Below are 21,758 nucleotides of genomic sequence, written 5' to 3'. Positions count from 1 at the left end.
TTCCACTTAGCTGACTTGAATTGCTCTTGCATTTCGTCCAGTTATTTATGGCCCGGCCGAGTAAACGAGTTCATTTAGCTAATGGTCGCACGCCCAACTGAGCCTACGAGAGATTCCTCCACGAGTCCTTCGGGTCCTTCGAGCGCTCTTTGTGTGCCACAATGGGCATTACAGGCCCTGGCTCTGGCTCTGGCTCTGGCTCTGGCAATGTCATAGCAGCGCCAGATTTCAATATTTTGCATAAAATTGGCCAAGCTGGCACTAGTGTTCAACCCGCACAATCATATACATGCCCCGTGCAAACAACGCAGCTTAAGGATAAGTACAAGAGCATTTGCCTTTTGTTGTCCCGTTCCCTTTCTTCTTTAGCCGCATTCATACGCTTCTAGGTCCTCATTCAGTTGTCAGGACAACTATAGGCAACAAGTGTTGACAGTTTGGTAAGACTCGGAATTCTTGTGTCAATTCTCTGGAAAATACCTTTGTAGCTATTTTTAACGTTCACCTTTTCCATCTGCACTAATACGGGTTTCCGTTCGAAAGGTCAGAGCTGGAATTCCGGTGATAAGTTGCATGGCATATTTAATATTTTTCAAGCTTATCCTTTGACATTTGTTTTCATCTGTCATAGTGTAAGCTGCATTTGTATAAAAATTTCATAAAAAACTAGAGAATTGACTACCAAGACTTTAAGGCCTGTGTTATCAATCAGACAAATACTTCTAAGAACCACTCTGCAACCCAGCCATTTTCTTTGTTAGCATAAAACAAAACATAATAATTAATCAGGCTAAGTACTTCGTACAGTATTCAGTGACATTAATTATTTTCAGAAAACATTTCTTTTTGGGACTTTTATTTTAATAGATACGGATTTTTTCTGTGCGGCAATGACTGGCATTAATTTGAGCTGCACCATTTTAATGGTTTTGATTATTAATAATTTATGAATTAAAGCTATGCTTGCTTTCCAATGACAAATATGATATCGGATTTCATTGGGGTATAAGAGTATGCAGAAAAAAAGGACCATGAATCTATCAGATTTCTGTTTTTTAAATATATTGTTGCATACTTTTAGAAACATTTATAAGTAATTTCAAAACTATTATTATGTTTGTAGCACCGCTTATATTTAATTGTTCTCCATATTCTCAACAATCTTTACTTCATCCTATTTTTTAAAAGCAGAGCTCCTGTCAGACTCAGATGAAACCGAAGAAAATTATTAGACACTTTGAACATAAAAACACTTTGAGAGTGTCTTTCGATTCCATTTTTCAAGAGGGCCCTAAGGTTACCTATCTTTTTCTGACAGCAAGTATTATATAATGGGGACAGTTTGGCGGAGCTTTGTTTGAAAGTCACAACATTTAGGCTTGTGAAATCTTCACTCACCTTGAAACTCCTTTCGCGCTGCACTCACTGATGTCACAATGTTGGCCACGTGGCCCAGCACCGTGGCGAAGAGCATCAGGCCGAAGAGCAGCTGCAGAATCACAAATACGTACTCGCCCTTGGAGCGCGGCTTGGGCAGATCCCCGATGGTGGTCAGCGCCAGGGTGCACCAGTAGTAGCTCTGCAGATACTGCTTGACCACGTCCGCCGACTCCGAGTCGTGGTAGACCCAGTTGCGCGATCCGAAGCCATTGTTCTTGTGGATGATGTGGTACAGACAGCCGTTCCAGTGGAATATCACAAGCAGGTAGTGAATGAGGGCCGTGCTGCGGAACAGGTTCGGGTAGTTTGTGTGCCGCTCGGTGCGATCCATGAACGCCCAGAAGCGGTAGATCTTCACCAGCCGGAAGCTGCGCAGGATCGAGTTGAAGCCAATGGACAGATAGAGAAAGTCCAGCGGCAGCAGGCACAGGCAGTCGATGTAGAAGATCGTCGAGTTCATGTAGTGGGTGCGCAGCTTCAATGCGTCCGTCTGCAGCACCCCATCTTCCAGGTATCCGGTGCGAAAGTGGAACAATATATCGATTAGATACAGGAAGTCGGACAGATAGTCCAGGCAGAACCAGATGGCAATCGTGCGCCGATTGATCTCCTGGAAGGCGAAGCGGTAGATTATCACCCAGAAGTTGTACAGGAAGGCCATGGAGACCACCATGGACCAGTAGTAGCACAGCCGTCCCGCCGGATCGAACACGAAGTGCAGTTTCCTGGCCGCCGTTGCCGCTCGAATCCGTTGCGAGGCGGTGCGCCGTGGTTTCTGGTGGTGCGGCTGCCCTCCGTGACCCCCGGCCCCACTGCCGCCCCCGCTGCCGTGATGCGGGTGGTGCGGATGTCCGCCGTGGAGTGGCCCGGGGCCACCTGGTCCAGCCTGCGAGGGTGGACCGTGTGCGTGCGGGTGGTGCGACACCGTGGAGGCCGAGTGCTGCAGCTGATAGGGATGATGCGCCTGTTGAGCGGCATTGTGGTGCCCTTGTTGCTGCGATCGGGAGCGCGGGTAGCTGTAGAGAACGCAATGAAATCATTAACACGGGGTTAGAATCATCAGCTGTCCTTATACTATGAAACTTTTATTATAGAAAGAAAGATCAATAAATGATCAATAGTAGAAAAGATCCCACATTAATAGCTTGTATATGCTTAACTTAAAAACTATTTGGCAATGTTTTTAAAGAAGTATTTTAAAGTGCCAGAAAGACTTGTCAAATAACAGTTTTAACTTATTATGTACCATTTATAAGTAATTAAGAAATCAATATACAGAACAAATTGTTATAATCTGTTTCGTTTGCTTGCAAAATATTGCTTAATCTGGGATAAAATCTTTCCCAACCAAAATGTAATGTAAATCGTTTTTAATTGATTTCTTTAGCTCCTGCAAATATTTACAGTTATAATGGAGGGGAAAAAATTTCTTTGAGTGTTATACCCACCGATCTGTGCCGTTGCAGTAGTTGCCACCGTATTGGTTGTGGCCGCCCATGGCCAAACTGGTGGCTCCGCCGCCGGCCAGCGTGTTATCCTGCGAGCCGCGTCCCGTGGAACGGTTCCAGGTGCCCAGCAGCGGCTGATCGCCGCTGGCAGCCGCTTTCAGGCGACCCCGCGACTTGTTGCGTTGCTTGTTGTGCAGAAGATCCATTTCTGAGGCAGTGCTTACGGTGGCCATGTGCGAATTGGAGGCCCTGGAGGCGCATGGTGTGGCCAGGCTGTCGTGCGAAGTGAAGAAACCTTGTTGCGAGACACTCTGCCCGAATTTCGGCTGGGTCATGCCAAACTTTGGTCCTAGATCTGCAGGTGGTATTAAAATAAAGAGGGAACAATAAGTAATCGATCAAAAATATCAATCAAAAGGGTCGAGTGTAAAAAGTGTGTAGTTTGTTTTTTCATTCTGTGGGGGTCAACCAAACACTGGAATATGGAATTAATGTAGACATTTCTTTAAAAAATCTCAGCAAACTTGAACACGAAAATATAAGTTTAGTTTTTAGTTTTTCCTATATCATTTAATTGCACCAGAAAAATTCTAAAATATTTATAAAAATTATGTTCAACTATCACTATCATGGAGACCTAAGTTAAGGAAAATAAGATTGATTTTGAGTTTTGGAGATTGAAAAGTTTACCAAACAAAAATTTAAACACAAAGGGCTCGGTGTGAGAATATAACATGTTTGCGTTATCAAAATTAAATTGTTTGAAGTTAAATATTAAACAAAATTAACGAATACGATTGATGTTTGGTCTGTGGTGCCAAATTGCTGGACATTTTTCAAAGTAATTGTTCTAGTGTTCATGAAACTGGGATCACGCGGCCTTACCGAGAAAGCTCTGGCGATCGATCGAGAAGCGACGTAGGCTCCCCAGATCGATGAACTGCTCATCGCCGGCCATTGTGGGTGTGATCGAAAGTTCGGTTGTGTGTATGGCGGCACCACCACCACCACCACCACCAGAGCCACTGCCACTGCCACCCACATGCGAGGCAGTACCACCACCACCAGCCGTCGCATTGCCACCGGCTGAAATACCACTCGAACCACCGCCCACCGTGAGATTTGTGCAGGTGGTTCCACCGCCCGCACTGCCGCCCATTCCGGCGCCCAAGTATTGGGCATTGCTCCCATAGAAGCTGCCATCCAGCTCGGCCATCTGCTGCTCGTAGGCGGTCAGCGGGTTGATTGACCTCGAGCTGTGATCCCGATAGAGGGGGCGGGGCGAGGGCATCAGCGAGGGGTTGAGCAGCCCATTGAGCGAGAGGCGGGGCTGCATGATCTCCGGAAAGCTTGCCCGCGGCGCTAATCTATGGCCAATTTTTGAAATTGATGTTGCTGCTGTTTTGTAGTTGCTGTTGCTGTTGCTAATGCTGTTGCACTTATTGCTGTTGTTGTTGCTGCTGCTGCTGTTGTTGCAGCTGTTGTTTTGACGTATTGCGACTGTTGTTTTGGTCTGTGGCCTGTCATTGTGAGCGGCATAAGCCTGAGTTTGAGCCTTCTGAGCCGGAGCCGTGTCCCTCAGCCATCGTTCATCATCGTCGTCATCGGTATAACCATAGACATGGTTTTCGTTGTCATTGCCATCTGTATCGCCATCTATGGCCGTCGCCCGCCTCAAACTGGGCGTGGCAGCTGCGATTGCCCCATGGTTTCATAGTGTTTTTTTGTTTGATTAATTTGTAATTGGTTTCGCATTGATTTATGTTCGATTGGGAAAAGCACGAGAAATGTGATCAGAGTATAGAGTATAATTAATTGCAAATTCTCCATTAATAACATTTTTGGTTTTTGTTTATTTCTAGAGCGATTGGAGGGGTTTTAAGGCACACACACAGAAATGAGCGAATAAATCACAATAAGAACAAGTGAGAGAGGATTGGTTTGGTGGTTGGCAGTGGTTTTGGTGGCTACAGGTGGTTTGCTGGTTGGTGTTGGTGGTGTTGAAAGTGTTGGTCTTTAACAACAACTCAACTGCAATAACGTTATCAAATAGCAACAGCATTCAACAAGAAACAACAATGAGATTTACAAGAACAAAGGTAGATATTCGTAAAGGCGAGGACTTATATGTACTTAGGCATTGGTAGTATAATTAAATCTTACCAGGACTTGAATGGTAAGAACACACAGAGAACATTAGGTACTTTTATTAACATGGCCTTAAATACTATGATAATATGTGGAAAATATTCTTAACATTTAATTCAGAATTTTGTTTATGACTTGTTCTCGCTAGTTTCTAAAAGCCTTTTAATGATTATAAACTAAACATGTGATTAACAAACAAGTGATGTGAGGTATTGAAGGGAACGTACTTGCATGCAAAGCTTAGTTTTTGGACTTCTAAGTGATGACCAAGTACCTTCACGCTAAAGTTTCTCTACCTTCATTTCGAGCCCCCAGAAATGTGCTAATAAAGTTAGATTTAATTACGTGCGCCTAAATGGAGCATGGAACAAAGAAAAAAAAGACACACACGCCATAGGAGCTTCATTACTTTTAACCAGCTGCCTGGCAACTGCCACTTGGAAATTCATGAGCTGCCACACGCAAAGGGTCCGTACAGATTGGCCCAGAAGCTGCTGGCCAAAAGACTGGCTCAAGAGCCACTTGACTGTCGAACAGCCAACAGCCAACAGCCAACAGCCAGACAATGGCCGGGGCTGTTGGCTTCTAGTATTTGTATCTGTATCTGCGATGTCGCCAGCGAACTGCGTGCGGCGCCAATTTATTTCTATTAGGAGCCGTTCTAAGTCCTCCGCCTGTTGCTCTCCCCCAGCAACTGGATACCTGACTCCAGCTGAGTGCCTGGCCATTGATTATTGGCAGACCGCTTTTAATTATTGCTCAGCTTCTGGCCAGCGTAATTCAATTAGGCCACCAAACAATGGTGCAGAATAGATTGCCACGAGTCGAGTGTCTGTCGCGTCGCGAGTAAAATGCAAAAATTGTCAATTACTTTGGCCCACCTGCCACAATGTCCTCGTTTCTCTACACACCTTTTCCGTTTCCCAGAACTCATCTAACATGAATTTGCACTTTCCTCGCTGTGCAATAATTTCTAATTAATTCGCGCTTAATGGCAACATACAAATCAACTTGACCGCGTTTATTTATTAACTAATTCCACGTCGTCCTCGTCCTTCGTGAGACACTTAAATGACTGGCTAGCCGGAAAAATAAATGTTATTTAGCTTCAAATGCATTATTAATAAATTCCTCTGCCTTTACTACCCCCACCATTCTCAGTAAACAAGAATACACGTGGAGTTCATTAGGCTGAATTACTATTTTTACTCTTAAACAGAGTAAATTAAACTCTAAAAGGTATATTTTGACAAATTTGTACATTTGGTTTATTTAATTTTAATCTACGGTAAAACAAATTTTGTAGAATATAGAATGATTTTGTAAACACCCTACTAAAATTTTCGCCAAAATCATTCATTTCGGTAAACATACAACACGTTTAGCTAGTATTTTATTTATAATTGTTTTTTATGATTATGGTAAACACAAAAATGTATTCTACTTATTGTGCTTGCAGCAAAAAAAGAATGCTTAATTCGAACGAATGAAACTGCAATACTTTCAAGTTTAAGCTTAAATTCAAGTAACGAAATATATTCTGTTACTATAAGACTATAAATAATTGTATGTAGGCAACGTGGTGGGTGGGTAACCTTTAGTCGAACAAATAATTGTAGCCGGCTCACTTGTTTGATTTCAGTTGTTCGGCACAAACTTAGTTTGCCAGAGTGCATTTCAATGTCTAGTGAAAGTTTGGACTACACGCAAACAACGTCAATGTGCGAGAATTACGTCATTGGCAATTTACAAGCCTGTTGCCCACTTTCAGGCGCTGTCACCGCAAATTGCGCCGTTTCCTGGCCCAAGTCAAAGACTTTTAGACGTATATACATGATGAGCGAGAGGGATGGAAGCCGAAGCCGAAGCTGAAGCCGAAGACTGTCCCTGACCGCATTCCAAGTTTGCAGACATAATCTTGGCACTATTTAATTTTGCTAATAGTTGAGAGTCATTAATTTAAACTTTTGCGCTTTTTGGTTTGTCTTGGCTGCAGCCTCGGTGATAACAAAAACGGGGGGGGTGAAAAGGAGAATCAGAACCAGAACGGCGGTTGAGTGAGATAGAGCGAAGAAAAATGAAAAATCTACAGCTTAATGTGCGGCACTTTGTCATAGCCTGCCAGCCGGAAACGGAAACTTGCGACAAACTTGCGCAAAAGTTCAACAAAACGCTTGAACGGCCTCACTCACACAGTGAGAGGTTCTGGGTAGCCAGAGCCATGAATTGTCAATAAATTTGCTTGCCGCAAATCATCACAACTTGGTTCGGCTTCGGTTGTTTCTTGCCTGCCCAGCCAAACCAAAAGATGTCCCTTAAAGAAAACAGCGGGATTCAGGGGCATTTCAGACAAAAACTAAACCTCAATTATTTGGTGCAGCTGCCTCGGCAAATGAAAATATTTGAGAACACAAAATACTTTGACAAAAGTTTGCGAGCAAACTTTACTTAAACATACTTTAGCCTTATCCAAACACGCGGCCAAGAAACGAAAAGGGGTGGTACGGGAAATAGGCCAAAGTGGAAATGGAAACTTAAACGACACAAAAAGGAAGTCGAGCCATAAAAACATTACGCAGAAACAAACTTAAAACGCCTCAAGGAAAAGGCTTCTGGTCGGCATATCCAAATGCCAGATGAACCGTAGAAAAGTAAAGCTACATCATTATTGCACATAAAACAAAATCGTTTTCAAATCGAAAACATTCCGGGTTACAGAAATAAAATACTTTTTAATAAAATGTTTACATAAAAAGCAAAAGTTTAAGCAAGGACACAATTTCTCAAAGTCATTTTAAGATTTGACTTGAGTTAAATGGGTGTTCAAAAAATGTACCTTGTCAACATTAAGCCAAGTTTATCTTACTTAAAGTTGGTCATATTTGCCAGTCACTAAAACGAAAGTGTGTAAGCACTATTTCATATAGGCATCAATCATAATTAAACAAAAACTTGTACTGAAAATTATACATTTACTTAGATTATCATTTTATAAGGCAATGAAATACCAAAATATATCCGTATTAATTGTGATGATTATCTGTAGTGAAGCGCATCGAGTAAAGCGATTATCCACTCCCGAATTTTTTGGACAAGAGACCCTTGAGCTGGCCAAGTATGTCGTTTCCCTCAGATCGAGAACACCGGTCAAGTTTTTCGGCGACAATCACTATTGTGGCGGTGGTCTTTTGTCGCCCCGCTGGGTGCTGACCGCCGCCCATTGTGTCATGGCGTGGGTAGTTATGTTCACTCTGTTGTATCCTTAACCCTAAACCCATCTTTTAGTAAAACCAAAATCATGTACAAGCCACGGTGGCTGCTGGTGGTAGCCGGATCTCCTCATCGACTGCGATATGTGCCTGGCAAAACACTCTGCTCACCAGTGTCAAATCTGTACGTGCCGAAGAGCTTCACCATGCACAACACATATAACATGGCGTTGTTACAACTTCAGGAAAAAATGCCCACCAACGATCCACGGATTGGATTTCTTCGTCTGCCAATGGAAGCACCTAAAATTGGTATCTCCCACTCTGTTCTTGGCTGGGGAAGAATGTACAAAGTAAGGGCTTTAAATATTTCAAAAGAATGTAAATATGTCAAGTCTGTCAGAAACAAAAGAAACTATTTTAAACACATTTTAACATTTAGTTATTCTGTGTTATATTAATTTTACATTTAAAATTCGAAATCATAAACTATTTTGTATTGGATAAAAATTAATTTAATAAATTTGAGACTGATTCATCGACTGAAATAAAACTACTTAATTGACAAACGTGACATTATCTTCAAGATGAACAAAATAATAATAATAATAAGTTGCCTATTAATTAATAATATTTCTAGGGCGGACCTTTGCCAGTGACAATATTCCAATTGGATGTGTCTCTCTTGGATAACGAGGTGTGTAAGACGCATTTTCGCCACTACACCGAAGGAATGATGTGTGCTGGAAAAAATAATTCGACGATGGACGCTGATCCGTGCAGCGGCGACATCGGATCCCCGTTGATAATAGGAAGGGTGATTGTCGGCATAGTCGCCTATCCAGTTGGCTGCGGGTCCACTACTATTCCGTCCGTCTATACGGACGTATACAGTGGCATTAAGTGGATCAGGAATACGGCCTATGGGTTTTCCAGCACTAACAAGCCAATACCATTCATCATTTTGCTAATAATTTCACTAGCCCATTTTACATTGAAAGACTGGGCTTAGATAAAAAGCTAAATTTATATATTTAAAGATTTTCAAGTCCTAAAATCTACAGTTTTTTTTTAAATCAATATATATATTTAGGTTAATAAATAAATTTAGTTTTATATTTCATAAGTTTAAATTTGAATCATTGTTTAAAAAACGAAAATTAGCTAAGTGGTACCTGTAAAAAACCCTTGTTTGGATTATGGTAGGCTTTGCCAGTACTTGCCTTAAATTAGAGATACTGACAGCTCGTTAACCACTGACACTTGCCAAAAGTCCTTTCCCACTCTTAATTGGCTCCTAGTCCGCTCCGTCCATGTGGCTTTAATTGACATTGCCACACCTGTGCCCGAAAAGGGCAATAAAGCACTCAAAATCTGATTTTCCAGAGCTGTGAAATGAAAGTGGAAAATCCAATACTGGCCGGCCAGAGTGAGTGGAAACGTTTGATGCGAGCGAGAATTAAATTTGGGTGACTGGGTCCTTCCTCTACCCATGAAAGGATGGCATTTAGAATGCTTGGGTACGAATCCAGCTTATGGCCAGGCACCTGCTCTCCATTTAAGTAATGAATTTTGTGCATCTTGCCCTCGTTTTTTTGTTTTCTGGAGAGCTCCGCAGGCAAATGCGTAATGACAACATTAATGCAAACGACTTCATTTAATTAAACGCCCTTTTTGCCTGGCAGAAAACTGGGAAACTGGGAATTCGAGAAGCTGTGTGTAAGGCGCCATCATCATTGCGACTCATTGGGACTCATTGCCACCATCGCATTACCCATGCCAATCCTCATCCTCTTTTCCAAATGGCTAAGGATCTCATCCTGGCACTCGTCCTCGGCGTTTGGTATGCATGAATGCGTATTAAGGTGCGATAGGAGGCGTGACACCGCCTATGTAGTTGTGCGCACGTGCGTGTAAGCGATGCGATGCGAATATACGAGCAGAGCATATCTGTATATCCAGGTGGAGCAGCTGGCCCAGATGGAGCAAATGGAGCAGATGTGACAAACTCGCCGGCGAAGGAGCCAATTCAATTAACAGTCGACGGGCCCAAAAGTTGACAACGAAATAAGCTGTCGAAATTGTGGAAGTTCCGACTGCGGAAATACCAGATGGTCAAGCGTGGCTTCTCAATAACCAATTATTATTTTAAATTTGATGACTTGACCGAATATTCAAGTAGGTGTTCGTAACTCGACATAAACCCTTGATAAAAATCATCGGTAATGTCCTAAAACAAACTTAAAGATTTATTTAAGGCATTGCCTTGTAGGCCATCGCAAAAAAAAACCTTCTTAACATTTGTTTTGATTAAATGGCTTTGCACTTACATATTTTATTATTTTGGCTATTTTAGACATAATTAGACACATTTATTTTTGTAGGACACATACGATTTCGTAATAACATTTAAATCAGCCTTACCAAAACAAAAAAAAATGAATGTCCCTACAAATTGAGAGTCAGATGCCCTAAAATGTATTTTTGTTCAATAAAATGTTTCATTTTACTAACAAATTTGTAGCAGATTTCACGTATGGTTTTTACATATATTCCGCGGTTAGGTAGAAGAGTATTAGTTTAAAATACTTCTATCATTAGTTTCGTTTTATCCAATGCAACAATTTAAGAGTTCGTTTAAGTTTAATTTTTGTTAAATTAACAAGCAAATGCAAACGATTGGCATAAATAATGTACACGTAAAGAAAATGTTAATTTATTTAAGCACGAAAATCTCTTTTTATGGTTTTACACATTTTATGAATGGAACACGATTTATATTTGCTTTGTTCTTAGGTTCAAAAGACCTAAAGGAACAATTAGTCGCACTTTTTTCATTAAAATCTCGGTTTGCGCATGTGGGAAAACTCTTTCGACTAGCGCCGCTAAATGTACTTTAAATTTTCCAGCGCTTTCAATGTATTTAAGTGACTCAACTCATTAGCAGTGGAGCAACATGGATGCCGCACAGCTGCTGCAACCGCAAAAGCAATAAAAAGCGTGAGGGGGTGGCAGGAAGGGACGTGGCGCTGGGGCCAAAGCCAAACTGTTCATTTGCATGCGCTGGCGCTCATTACATTAACATTAAACTTTTAATATGCGCGGACATAAGGGCAAAAGGAGGCGTGGACGAAAGGACGACAGGACGAGAGCGTGAAAGTTTGTACGCCAGGATATTCGAGTACGTATACATATGTGTGCAATGCGGGTGCAACACTGAAATTGAGTGACAAGCGCTGGCGGCTACCCGCATCCAAATATCTTTATTTCCCAGGGAATATGTATGTATTATATATAGTTAATTACATTTTGGCCAGCTGCAAAATCGTTTCAGCATCTTTTTGGCCTGATCCCAATCCGGCTATTGGGGACCATTAGCCCACCGCTGAGCGGTGGCTAAGCCAGCTGAAAAGCGACTGTGCCTCGCGGTTCTATTGACATTGTCCTGGGACATCGGCATAAATAGGAGATGAGCTCCTCCGCTCGCTTGTCGCTTGTCCCACTTGGCGTATACTCAACACACGTAGAGAAACGTAGAAAGCTAACAAAATACTTCAGAAAGTTTCTTGGGTTATTGTACTAAAAAACTTTAAAATTCTGAAATAATTTTATGAAATTCTTGAAAAATGTATGTTGTTTTTTATCAATATTTAAATAAATAAATTATTTGTGGTTAAACGAAATTGGTTGTTTTTAAATTTGTTATATTTACTAGTGAAAAATAGTTTAAAATTTATTATATATAATATTTTTCAATTGTCATCGAAATTTGCTTACTCGCTAAAGACCATTAATTTTATTGCAATTTGTTCTCAGTGTACGCGTGTTTAGCATGGCAAAAATCCAGGAGGGCACGGTGGTCACCCTACGCATGTGTGTGTAAGTCTGCTTGTGCTCAAGTGTAAGTGCATTTCGTTATGAGCTTAGCAGTCTTATAAATGTTTGCGTATTTGTTTGCGTCGACGACGTTGCTATTTACTTGATGTGACCTCTGCTGTACTCAGCTCGTCCGCTCTGAATCTCTCAGCTAAGCAACTGCAATTGCATCTGTATCTGTATCTGTATCTGTAGATGTATCTCTGTCTAAATCTGCCACTGTATCTGCATCACAGCCGCATCTGTCTGTGAGTGTGTGTGCTGGGGGTTAAGACAGCGCTCACAGCACATAAATATCTAAAGGATTCTTGAGTAACTTCTCTAATGGATTTGGGTTAAAAATATACACAAGGGCATGTGGAGGGCAAACAGACATACACACATACACAAAGACACACAAAAGAATTTCTCTTTCTGCTTGTGTGTGTGTGTGTTTTAAGATTTACAAATTAGTTTAATTTAAATTAGAGTGCGAGCACTTAACAGTCAGTTGCGAATGAAATGTCAATTGCAAGCACTACAGTGGAACTTGACTAAATTAGAAATTTTAACAATTTATCTAGCATTCACGAATTTTCCAATCTTGGCAAAGGAAAGATAAATTGTTCGTTTTTGGGTATTTTCGCAACGTATGGAATTTATCATATCCTGCGAGTGAGGTGGAAAACTTTATTCTATCACCGCAGGCTTTCCTGACGAACATCAAAAAGAAGGAGCAAATTGAAGTTGTAATGGTAATTATTTAGGCCTTCCTTTCTCACACAGAACAATGCGGCATATTAAACGATTTTAAGCACAATTTATATATATCCATATGCGTATGCATGCCATAAAGCTGTCCAGGGGCCGTTGTCCCTGCGCCATGTTCCATGTCCTGTGACCATGTCCCCGTAATGGGACGAAAGTAATAAGCGTGGGCCACCAGGGCCAAAAGCGAAAGCTGAGGGGACCAGCTTATTGTTTACGACGTGCTTAGTGGCAAACTCGGCTTTGATAATGAAACGTTGGCAGGCAACACGCGCTGGCAGTTAACGGCAATTGCGACAAATGCCAAAAGCAGACAACGCCAGACCAACAGCCCGGCTCAGCTCAGCACATTGCCTGTAATTTTGGCCACAAAGTTAGTTGCATACATCTGTATGTGTACATCTACACGGAGAAAACAATAGCTCTATAAATATTTCTAAAAAATACTTGACAAACTAAATTATCTACAATTCCTTAATTGGTTTTTTATAACTTCATAATAACTGTTTAATATGTAATGACGAGCTTAAACTTAAGTTGGAATATCCACAGAGCGATAATAAGATGATATCATGTTTTTAAAACTGTCAGATGGGTCAGTGAACTGCAAAGTCGATATTTTAAAACAAAGAATGTTTCTAAGTACCCAAAGTAATGTCAAACCTAAGCTGTCTAAACTTATCATTACCTTGAAATAATTAGACAAAAATTTCAAAACCATTAAAGCCTCTTGTTTTAATTCACACGTTTTTATAACAAATTTTAGTTTTTGTAAACACAATTTACCCGAGTGTAGTTCAAGCTGGGGTGTGTGTAATGTGAGACAAGACAGTCGCACGTGATGTGATTAGGACAAAGCCGCAGACACAAACACTGTGAAGAGGGCAAGGAAAAACTTTGAGCTTAGATTTTAATTTTTGCCAGCGATAAAACAGAAGCCAATGGGGCAATTTGCGCCAACTAGGCGTATGCGTAATATGCGCCCACAAATTTCATCCGCTCTATGCCCACGTGCGTATGCAATGAACATTTTCCGCTGTCCGATTATGCAAATGGTGACAGTGCGGGGTCAGCAAAACAGCAGATTCAATTTGAGTTCCTGCAACGGCATAATTATTGCTATCCGTAGAATTTTCAGCTGAAAACTTTGTCTGAAAAATGTTAGCTGATTAAGGTGTTGCACACGCAATCTCACGGACTCAAGCTTATTCCTGCATTTGTCCGCAGCACTTGAATTAGATCGGCAGCTGGCGCAGCTCTTTATCTTCAACCGCAGCCACAAATCAATAATTCACCAAAATGCAGCTTGCCGTTTAGGTTTCCCCCGTTTTCTCGGCTCAACGACTGCATTGTGGGGAAACCACAAGGGAAAAATGTAGAGAAGAGAACTAGAATTTTCTTATTTTTACAACCAATAGCAAACGAATCGAGCGAGCTTAATTAATTTACTAGGAGCAGGCGTTGCAAGCCGGTTAAGGTTTAGTGCTAAAGTTTGGTTATTAACTTTGAACTTTTTTAAGAAATGCATATTTTCATTTAAAAGTTATTCGATAAAGCCATACTGTAAAAAAATTGTTATGCAATAAAAATACTTCACATATTTAAGAACTATATTGAAGTTTAGTTCAATAATAAACTTAATTCTGAAACTTCATTTAAGTATTATTTTATTTGTGCCCAGCAAACTGTTAAAGTTAGAGCTGCAAATTTCTTCATTATACTGCATCACCTTAATAGCTTAGGGATATTTTTTGATGGCCTTATAAAAACAGATCAAAAAACTCGAAATGTTTCTATAGAATTCCCACTTAAAATCACTTTGGAATGCTCCAACTAAAGCTCTGCTGTGCGAAACCTACCTTTTCATCTTGTTTTTGCAAAAATTTGCAAACACAGTTGTTTTTGTAGTATTATGGCTACTATTATTACTGCTGCATAAGCATTACATGAGCACTGGCGTTGCACTCACTTGCTTTCTGCATGCCGCAAATAGTTCTCCAGCCCTCCTGGAGTTGGCACTACTGGTCGTACTTCATTGTTTCGACAGTTCTAGGCGTTTATGCCAAAAATGTTTTGGCTCTTAGCCATGCTCTGATTACCAAGTGTTTGCCAGTGTCTGTGCCACTCCCCAGATATATGTGTGTGTGTGCTCTGCAAGTCAAATTAAGCTAAACACCGCTTCAAGTTGCAATTTCCGACACAGCATCTTGGCTTAAGGATATAAGGATGCAATGCTACAACAGATCCTGCAACTATAATTAAAACTTTGGCAAGACAAACAGACGGCCGCAAACGGAGACTTAGGTGCACCGAAAAAAAAATTATACATTAACATATGTGATTTTAAAAAAAAAACTTTGAATGCAAGATTGTAGAACATTGTGTAAGCCCTTAATTATATAATTGCAGATTTTGATTTCTAAAGAATTTAAAGATTCTTCATTGAACCCATTGTTTTGTTTTAGGTTGCAAATTTTCCAAACAAATTTTAAATTTTGTCTTAAATGACTTTAATATAAATAATGCTAATATAACATAAACATTTTGAAACCTCTTTAAATCTTCAAAGATTTAAGGAACTGTTTAGTTAGTTTTATGTTTAATTATTTGTTGCTAATATTATTTTATCCATGTGTAGAGATGGTCGCTTGGAACGTTGCATTTGAAAGTAAGGGAACCTCTTTCACATTTCCAGCCCCACAAATTCTATTTGCTCCACACGAGAACCATCGCCTAACTGAATTTCAAGCATTAATCGCATTAAGGGGCTTGTAAGCCGCTTGTGGAAATGTTAATTGATCGAAATGCACATCCAGCCCTTGCGGCCCTGACCTTGTGAACCCCTTTCCGTGTGTTTCGAAGCGGTTCAGGCTCAGGTCCACTCCTGGCCAGGCCGGCCGAAAGTTAAATTAATTTCTGTCGACAGAACATCGCGAGAATGGAGCAAAAACTTTCAAATGAATTACACATTCTGAGCACGCGGCTTTTGTGGGGGGCGTTCGGTGGGCGTGGCAGGTATTAGCTTAGCTCTGTTGTTGTTGCTCCGCATAATTGTATTTGCTTTGGGCCACCATGTTGTTGCTGTCTCTGTCCCGCTTGCCATCTTGCCCCTTTTCCAGTTTATATATTTTTGTGTGTTGTTTGTTGGGTGAAAAGTTTATTTTCGAGTTTTTCATCTTTTTTTTTTTGTTTGGTTTGTTTTTTAACTGTTAAATTGTTAAAAAATTACAAATAAATTGAATGAACATCGTCGTCGCTGGCTGCGTCAAAAGGACAACAACAAAAACAAGGAAAACACTGTTTTTCGGGGAGAAGGACAACAATTACATTGTATTGACTTTTCAATTTCATTTTGCGGCAACTTTTTAAAGTGGTCGATTGAAGGACGAAAAGAAAAGGAGAAGTCGAGCAATGAGTGGAGCGTCTCCCTGGGAAATTGGTCTAAATTTTTTGTCGCATGTTTGCTTTGACTTGAGGCTCCTTGGTGTTGTTGCAGCAGTGCTTCCGCCATTATGCCATTAAGTCCTAAAACGAAACCTATTTGGGTCACATGGACGAGGTCTCTGAGTCCTGAGCCTATGCATTAATGGCCTGCAGGACGAGCAGGACGAGTAGGAGCGCCGGGGAGACAGGACAAAGCGCAAAAAGCTTAACGAACGTATAATAAGGGTACGGGGCCTGAGCAAAGAAATGCCAGCACTCGAGCCAGAGTCCTGCAGAGCTATTCTGCCCACAAAGGATATCAAATTTAAGTGCACACACATCAGAGTGGGTGGCTACGAATGTTATCAATCAATGGGAGCTCCTTGCCCAATACTATATGTTCTTCGATGTTTCAATTTCCCCCCAACTGTTCGACTTGCTCTGCAGCCACCCTCGCTCTCTTATATCTCAGTCTGTATGTCTGACCTAATCGCATTGAATTTAATGTCAAGCAATTTCTGCTCCGGCTTTGCTGGCATATTGGTTTATAAAGAAATTCCTTTTGAAAAGGATCATCAAAATACTTTGAACTTTTTATTGTTCAATTCGCAGACAGATAACATAAAAACCGACTTCATTTGGTAATTTTCATTTCATAATTTTCTCGGAGAAAACTTTTACTTGACTTTGGGGGCAGTTAAATAAGCGCCCGCTGTTCATTTGGCCACTAACTCGATTATGGCCATAAACGTTGGCTGAAAAACGTGGAAATCATATCACGCATGGTCAGGGTATGGGTCACTTAGCATTTGCAGCAGCTTCCGAAAAATTTTCACGCTTCCTCTTGGCCTGGCACAAATTTTACTGATTGGCAACCGAAATGCGGTTAGACTGCAGTCCGGCTAAGAGTTCTTTCTTTTTCTTTTTTTTTTTTTTGGCTTATTTCAGCTTTAAGGCAGTACGTGATCAAACTGCTCACAATTGGGCTTCTCCTTTACCCAGTTATTTTTTGTTATTCGGTTGGCTTCCAAATTGCGCTTATCGCATTGTAAGAAGGCAAATTTTGCCGCAGACCAAAAAACCCCAATACAACGAAAATTCAGGGGATAGCGAGAGCCAAATATAAAATTGTAATCCGCTTACTTGGCCAGCAAAATGTCTCGTGTCGTGCTCCTCGCTGCCAGCTGGCAAAACTTAATTTGCTGCAGCAAGACCGTTGGTAATTACCACATAAATTCAGGAGCAAATTGCTCTTTTAAAAAAAGTCTGCCACAGCCGCAAGTTGCGGGTGTACTTATATATTCTATATCGTATTTGCACACTGAGAAAAATATTTTTCATAGGATTGAACACATATGTACATAACATTTTCGTTTTTTTAAATAAGACAAAGTAACGTAAACTATTTAATTTGTGTGGTGGTCTTATACAATTTTGATTGTCTTGAATAATTGCTTACTTAAAATAAGAAAAACAATTATCAGTTTCGTAATAAATAGTTTTCTGCATACATTTTCAGCATATTTTTTTAAAGATATTAAATATAATAAAAGAGGAAAGTTTCACTATTTTTATGATCATTGAAATAGGAATTAATTTTGGTTACAAATTTAACATTTTGAAAAAAACAACTGCTTTGATGACACCAGATAGTGTCATTTTTTCTCTCTGCGGTGATAAAGTGCTGGCTGAAAGTAGCGAAAAGCATATTTGGCGAAAAGGTCAGACATTAAAGAGATTTTTGGTTTCGCTCCTTGCAACACGGAGCGTTGCCCCTAATTCTGTCTCCGTTTCTGTCTGCGGTCACTGGCGTTGTTAATCCCCTGCAAGTTAATCCTGCCAACTGGCCCACATACCGACATACGACTATGTTGATACTGACCGAACTGACCGAATTATCATCCCTGCTGCGGAGTTGGCCAAAACATGAGTAGAAATGCCGCAGGCTAAGCCAACCCGGAGGTTGAGTTGCGGTTGGAAAATAATATGTTTATGCTCTGCGAAACGGCAGAGGACAAGTGATTGATATGCCCGACATGTCGCCGCATGATCTCTGTCCCTGCATCTCGGTTTGCTACCCGCCCGCTCGACCGGAATCAAATTCATGGCCTTAAGTGCTTAATGTTTGATGTCTGCCACTCTGCGAGTGTCTGTGTTTTTGTGTGTTTACTTGTGTGTGCGTGTGTGGTTGGTCTAACACTTTCATTTGCATTGAAAAGGTCTGGGCGTTAAATTTGGGAAAGCTTATGTATTAAAGTTTACACATTGATGTAAATAAGGCACACAAAAGACTACAAATAAAATAGAAAAATATTGTCATCTTTATGATAAACAAATGTCTAAAGTTTGTCACTTTTACAAATTTAACAACGAGCACCGGTGCGTATGAGTGATGTTCTACAGACCCTGACACCTAAGCACTTATACCAAAGATGTGTGTAAGCAATGTGCGTATGAGTAATTTGGTTTTGAGAATAAAATGAATTTGCGTTGTTGTCCAGGTCAATAATTTAATTTTTGATAAAATAAAAAAAATAAAACTTAGTGGTTGATACTTGTGAAATGCGTTAGGATTATTTAGTAGTTTAAATAGAATAATAAAATTAACATAGTATACGAAAACCGGCGCATGCAGGCCCTAGCACTTAACCACTTATACCGTACATGTTTTTGAGGAAACTATGCGTATGAGTGATGTGGTTAGGTAAATAAAAATTGTTTCTATTATTCCCTAGGCCATTGATTTTTGATCGTAATTTGATTATATTGTATTTAGGGTAATTTATGTATGCCTTTTCAGTTTAATGCAAATTTAATTTATATTTCAAATGCAATTTTAAAGGTAATTGATAATCTGAAGATAAAACAATCGTTTGCAATAAAAAATAGTATAATATGATATATATCTATAAATTTACCCATTTAATCATTTCAGCTTAAACTTTTCCCCAAGCGGTTAGGCACTCAACTTAAGTCGCACACGCTCCCAGCTGGTGATCATTTGCATATCTTCTTATCTGACCATTTCTAATGCCCTTTGTCTGCGTCATGCCCACTCAAAGGGCTTGAAGATAACAAGGTGGTGGGGACTTCGGAGCAGCAGAAGAGCTCAATGGCCCTGCAAATGTGCAAAAGGGCAAAGCGCTTTACTATTTTATTTTTTTTTTGCTCCTTTTAATGCGGCACTTTAGTTGATAAGTCAACCATTTCAGATGGGAAAAAGAGCGAGAGATGGGAGTGAGAATCCACGGCTGGACTCGAGCGTTCTTTGGATGACACCTGGCTGGATGCCAACTAATGCCGCTCCAGCTGATGCTGCTCCACCTGCATTTGTAATTGCATTACTGACAACAACATTGGCGCCGACCTTTAAACCCATCCGCCTCATGCTCCTCCATCTCATTCGCATTCTCGTTCCGTTCAAAGCAAATCCCCTCTTGTGAGAGCGCTTGTGTGCCAACTTTAAGTGGCCCTTTGTGTTGCACGCAGTCTCCGCTGCTAAAGTTGTCCCAAGCACTTCGCGGCAACAATGTGGACAACTCAACGTAGCGTATACGCAACGAGGCTTCCATACTATTGCGAAAGGCAATTAAAATGACAAGCCCTGCAACACTGTGGCATCCTGAAGTGCCGGCAACTATTTTTGCATTCCCTCTGTTGCCGAATTTGAGGCACACTTACTTCGCTATCGGATGAACGGTCCATGGTTATGGTAATCTATACCCCTTTTTTGGCATGACTTAGTGGCAGGCACTTTGGATCTCTGCTAGACAAAGTAATTGGTAAACTAATACGCTTATTGTAATCGAAACTCTTCCATCCTGTGGCAAATTGCTTTTATAATTGAAATACTCGAATTACATATGGCCAGCAACTACAACTCAACTGAGCGATAAAACTGTTACACAGCGAAAAGAAAAGGAACCTAAACACGTTTCAATTGTAATTGTAATTGTAATTTAACCATCTGTTTTATAATTTTTAATCTTGTTTAGTAAAGATTATTCAAAGTTAAACAAACGTCCGTTCTATCACATTTAAACACTCAAATTGAACTTGATTGTTAAATAAACTTTTTAATTTTATTCACATATATATTATTTACCATTTCATTTTTTTTTTAATTTTTAAAAAGTAGAAAGATATGATTTAGTCAGATTAATTCTTAAAAACTGACATTGAAACCTCTTTCACATAAATTAAACGTTTAAATTTTCTACAACGCATTTTGCTTATAAATATATGTTTGATTGGCAAAACTTTAAGTCCAATTATTTGTTCAGTGCAAAACGTTTTAGCTGAAGTTGCTTAGCTTGGCCAGCAGGAAATTCCTTACTGCAGGGGACTTAGACAAGCTTAGAAGACAAAGAAGAAGTTGCAGCCAGAGCAGCAGCCAAAGGATTAACGGCGGCAGCCAGCGGAGGCCACTGGAGAAGGACGCATAAATTCTAATTAAAATTTGTGTGCCAGGTGGTAAATAAAACTAATTATACATGCGCAATTTTCCCTGGTGCAAGTGCGAGCAAGAGACTTTAAAATTGTCGTATCGCCGCCCTCGCACTCGCTCACTCTAAAAGTGAACTCTGTTGGCAAATGGAAAAAGTTTTGCTGCGACTCAACCATGTCTGGCAGTGAAGTCTTTTTCGGGTTTGAGTTTGTACTAAAAGCAAAAATCCAACGAAATAAAATGAAAATAAAAACGAAAGGAGAAAGGAGAAACTTTTGCGAAAACTTGGACTGGCAAGTGCGGTACTGAAAAGGGGTGAACAGGATGGACCCCCCGGAGGACGGGTGGCAAATCAATGATGCAGCTGCCATAAGACCCTCTAAGCTCAATTATTGCAGGACACAACACAGGAGACAAAAGAGAAACGGCCAGAGAGACAAAGAGCCGGGGTCTGGCCACTGTTGATGACTATATCCTTTGGCTTTTTCCAGTTAAACGTGACTCGAACAAAGGCATTCCTCGGCAAAAAATCAAAAATATTCTCACACACATCCAGAAACAGAATCAGATGGAGTTGAATACGAAAAATATTTTATCAGGCCAACTAATAGATATATAAATGCTATTCAATTTCATTGATCGATTTGCCCACAAAAATAGGCAACGAAAGGTTCAGGCAAATTCAATTTTCTAAGCTTTTAGAAGGTCCCGCATATCGATTTAAGCAAAGCGTATGCTTGCAAATGGCATATAGCTAGAATTTATGTTGTATATTTACATACTTGTTCCCCATTTTATGCCGAATTTTGTGTATAAGTCAAATTTAATTTACTGATGCTGGGCCGAAACTTTGATCAAAGCCGTGTTCAAAATTGCCTTTGTCACACACAAAAATATACGTACGTTCGGGGGGTGGCAAGAGCAATGTACTAAAAATTGTCGAAAGCATTCGGGGCTAGAAAAAAATATGGCAAAAGTTGCAAAAAAAAAACTTTTTTGCTCTCGTTTTATGCGATTTGG

The 21,758-nt window shown here is 40.4% G+C and overlaps 2 protein-coding genes across 7 annotated transcripts in view; one reads left to right on the top strand and one right to left on the bottom strand.

The window, feature by feature from the left end:
• Nucleotides 1–21,758, bottom strand: part of LOC108137528 (cyclic nucleotide-gated cation channel beta-1) — a 68,736-nt gene that overhangs the window by 18,017 nt on the left and 28,961 nt on the right. For 3 of the 5 annotated variants that reach the window (XM_017259246.2, XM_017259245.2, XM_017259247.2), the window contains exons 3-5: nucleotides 3,774–4,580; nucleotides 2,889–3,243; nucleotides 1,399–2,456 (exon numbers count right to left, since the gene is read on the bottom strand). In XM_017259246.2, the coding sequence (XP_017114735.1) occupies nucleotides 1,399–2,456; nucleotides 2,889–3,243; nucleotides 3,774–4,580 (2,220 nt within the window). The remainder of the gene's footprint in view (nucleotides 1–1,398; nucleotides 2,457–2,888; nucleotides 3,244–3,773; nucleotides 4,581–21,758) is intronic. The other 2 variants (XM_017259248.2, XM_017259249.2) reach the window with 1 other exon arrangement.
• On the top strand, nucleotides 7,941–9,347 carry LOC108137530 (hypodermin-B). Of its 2 annotated transcripts, none has more exons than XM_017259251.1 (3): nucleotides 7,941–8,268; nucleotides 8,322–8,598; nucleotides 8,886–9,347. In XM_017259251.1, exons 1-3 carry the CDS (start codon nucleotides 8,036–8,038, stop codon nucleotides 9,255–9,257), a joined length of 882 nt encoding a protein of 293 aa, XP_017114740.1. In that variant the 5' UTR covers nucleotides 7,941–8,035; the 3' UTR covers nucleotides 9,258–9,347. The 2 variants fall into 2 exon arrangements, with proteins under 2 accessions (XP_017114740.1, XP_017114741.1); XM_017259252.1 differs by having other exon boundaries at nucleotides 8,161–8,272.

Source organism: Drosophila elegans, unplaced genomic scaffold, assembly GCF_018152505.1.
Source record: "Drosophila elegans isolate 14027-0461.03 unplaced genomic scaffold, ASM1815250v1 contig_520, whole genome shotgun sequence".
Lineage (NCBI taxonomy): Eukaryota > Metazoa > Arthropoda > Insecta > Diptera > Drosophilidae > Drosophila > Drosophila elegans.
This window is presented reverse-complemented; position numbering and strand designations above follow the sequence as displayed.

Coding starts and splice junctions, on each gene's coding strand:
- LOC108137530 (XM_017259251.1), top strand. CDS start 8,036: ATGAAATACCAAAATATATCCGTATTAATTGTGATGATTATCTGTAGT. Junction 8,269..8,321: donor GCCGCCCATTGTGTCATGGC/GTGGGTAGTTAT, acceptor CCCATCTTTTAG/TAAAACCAAAATCATGTACA. Junction 8,599..8,885: donor GCTGGGGAAGAATGTACAAA/GTAAGGGCTTTA, acceptor TAATATTTCTAG/GGCGGACCTTTGCCAGTGAC.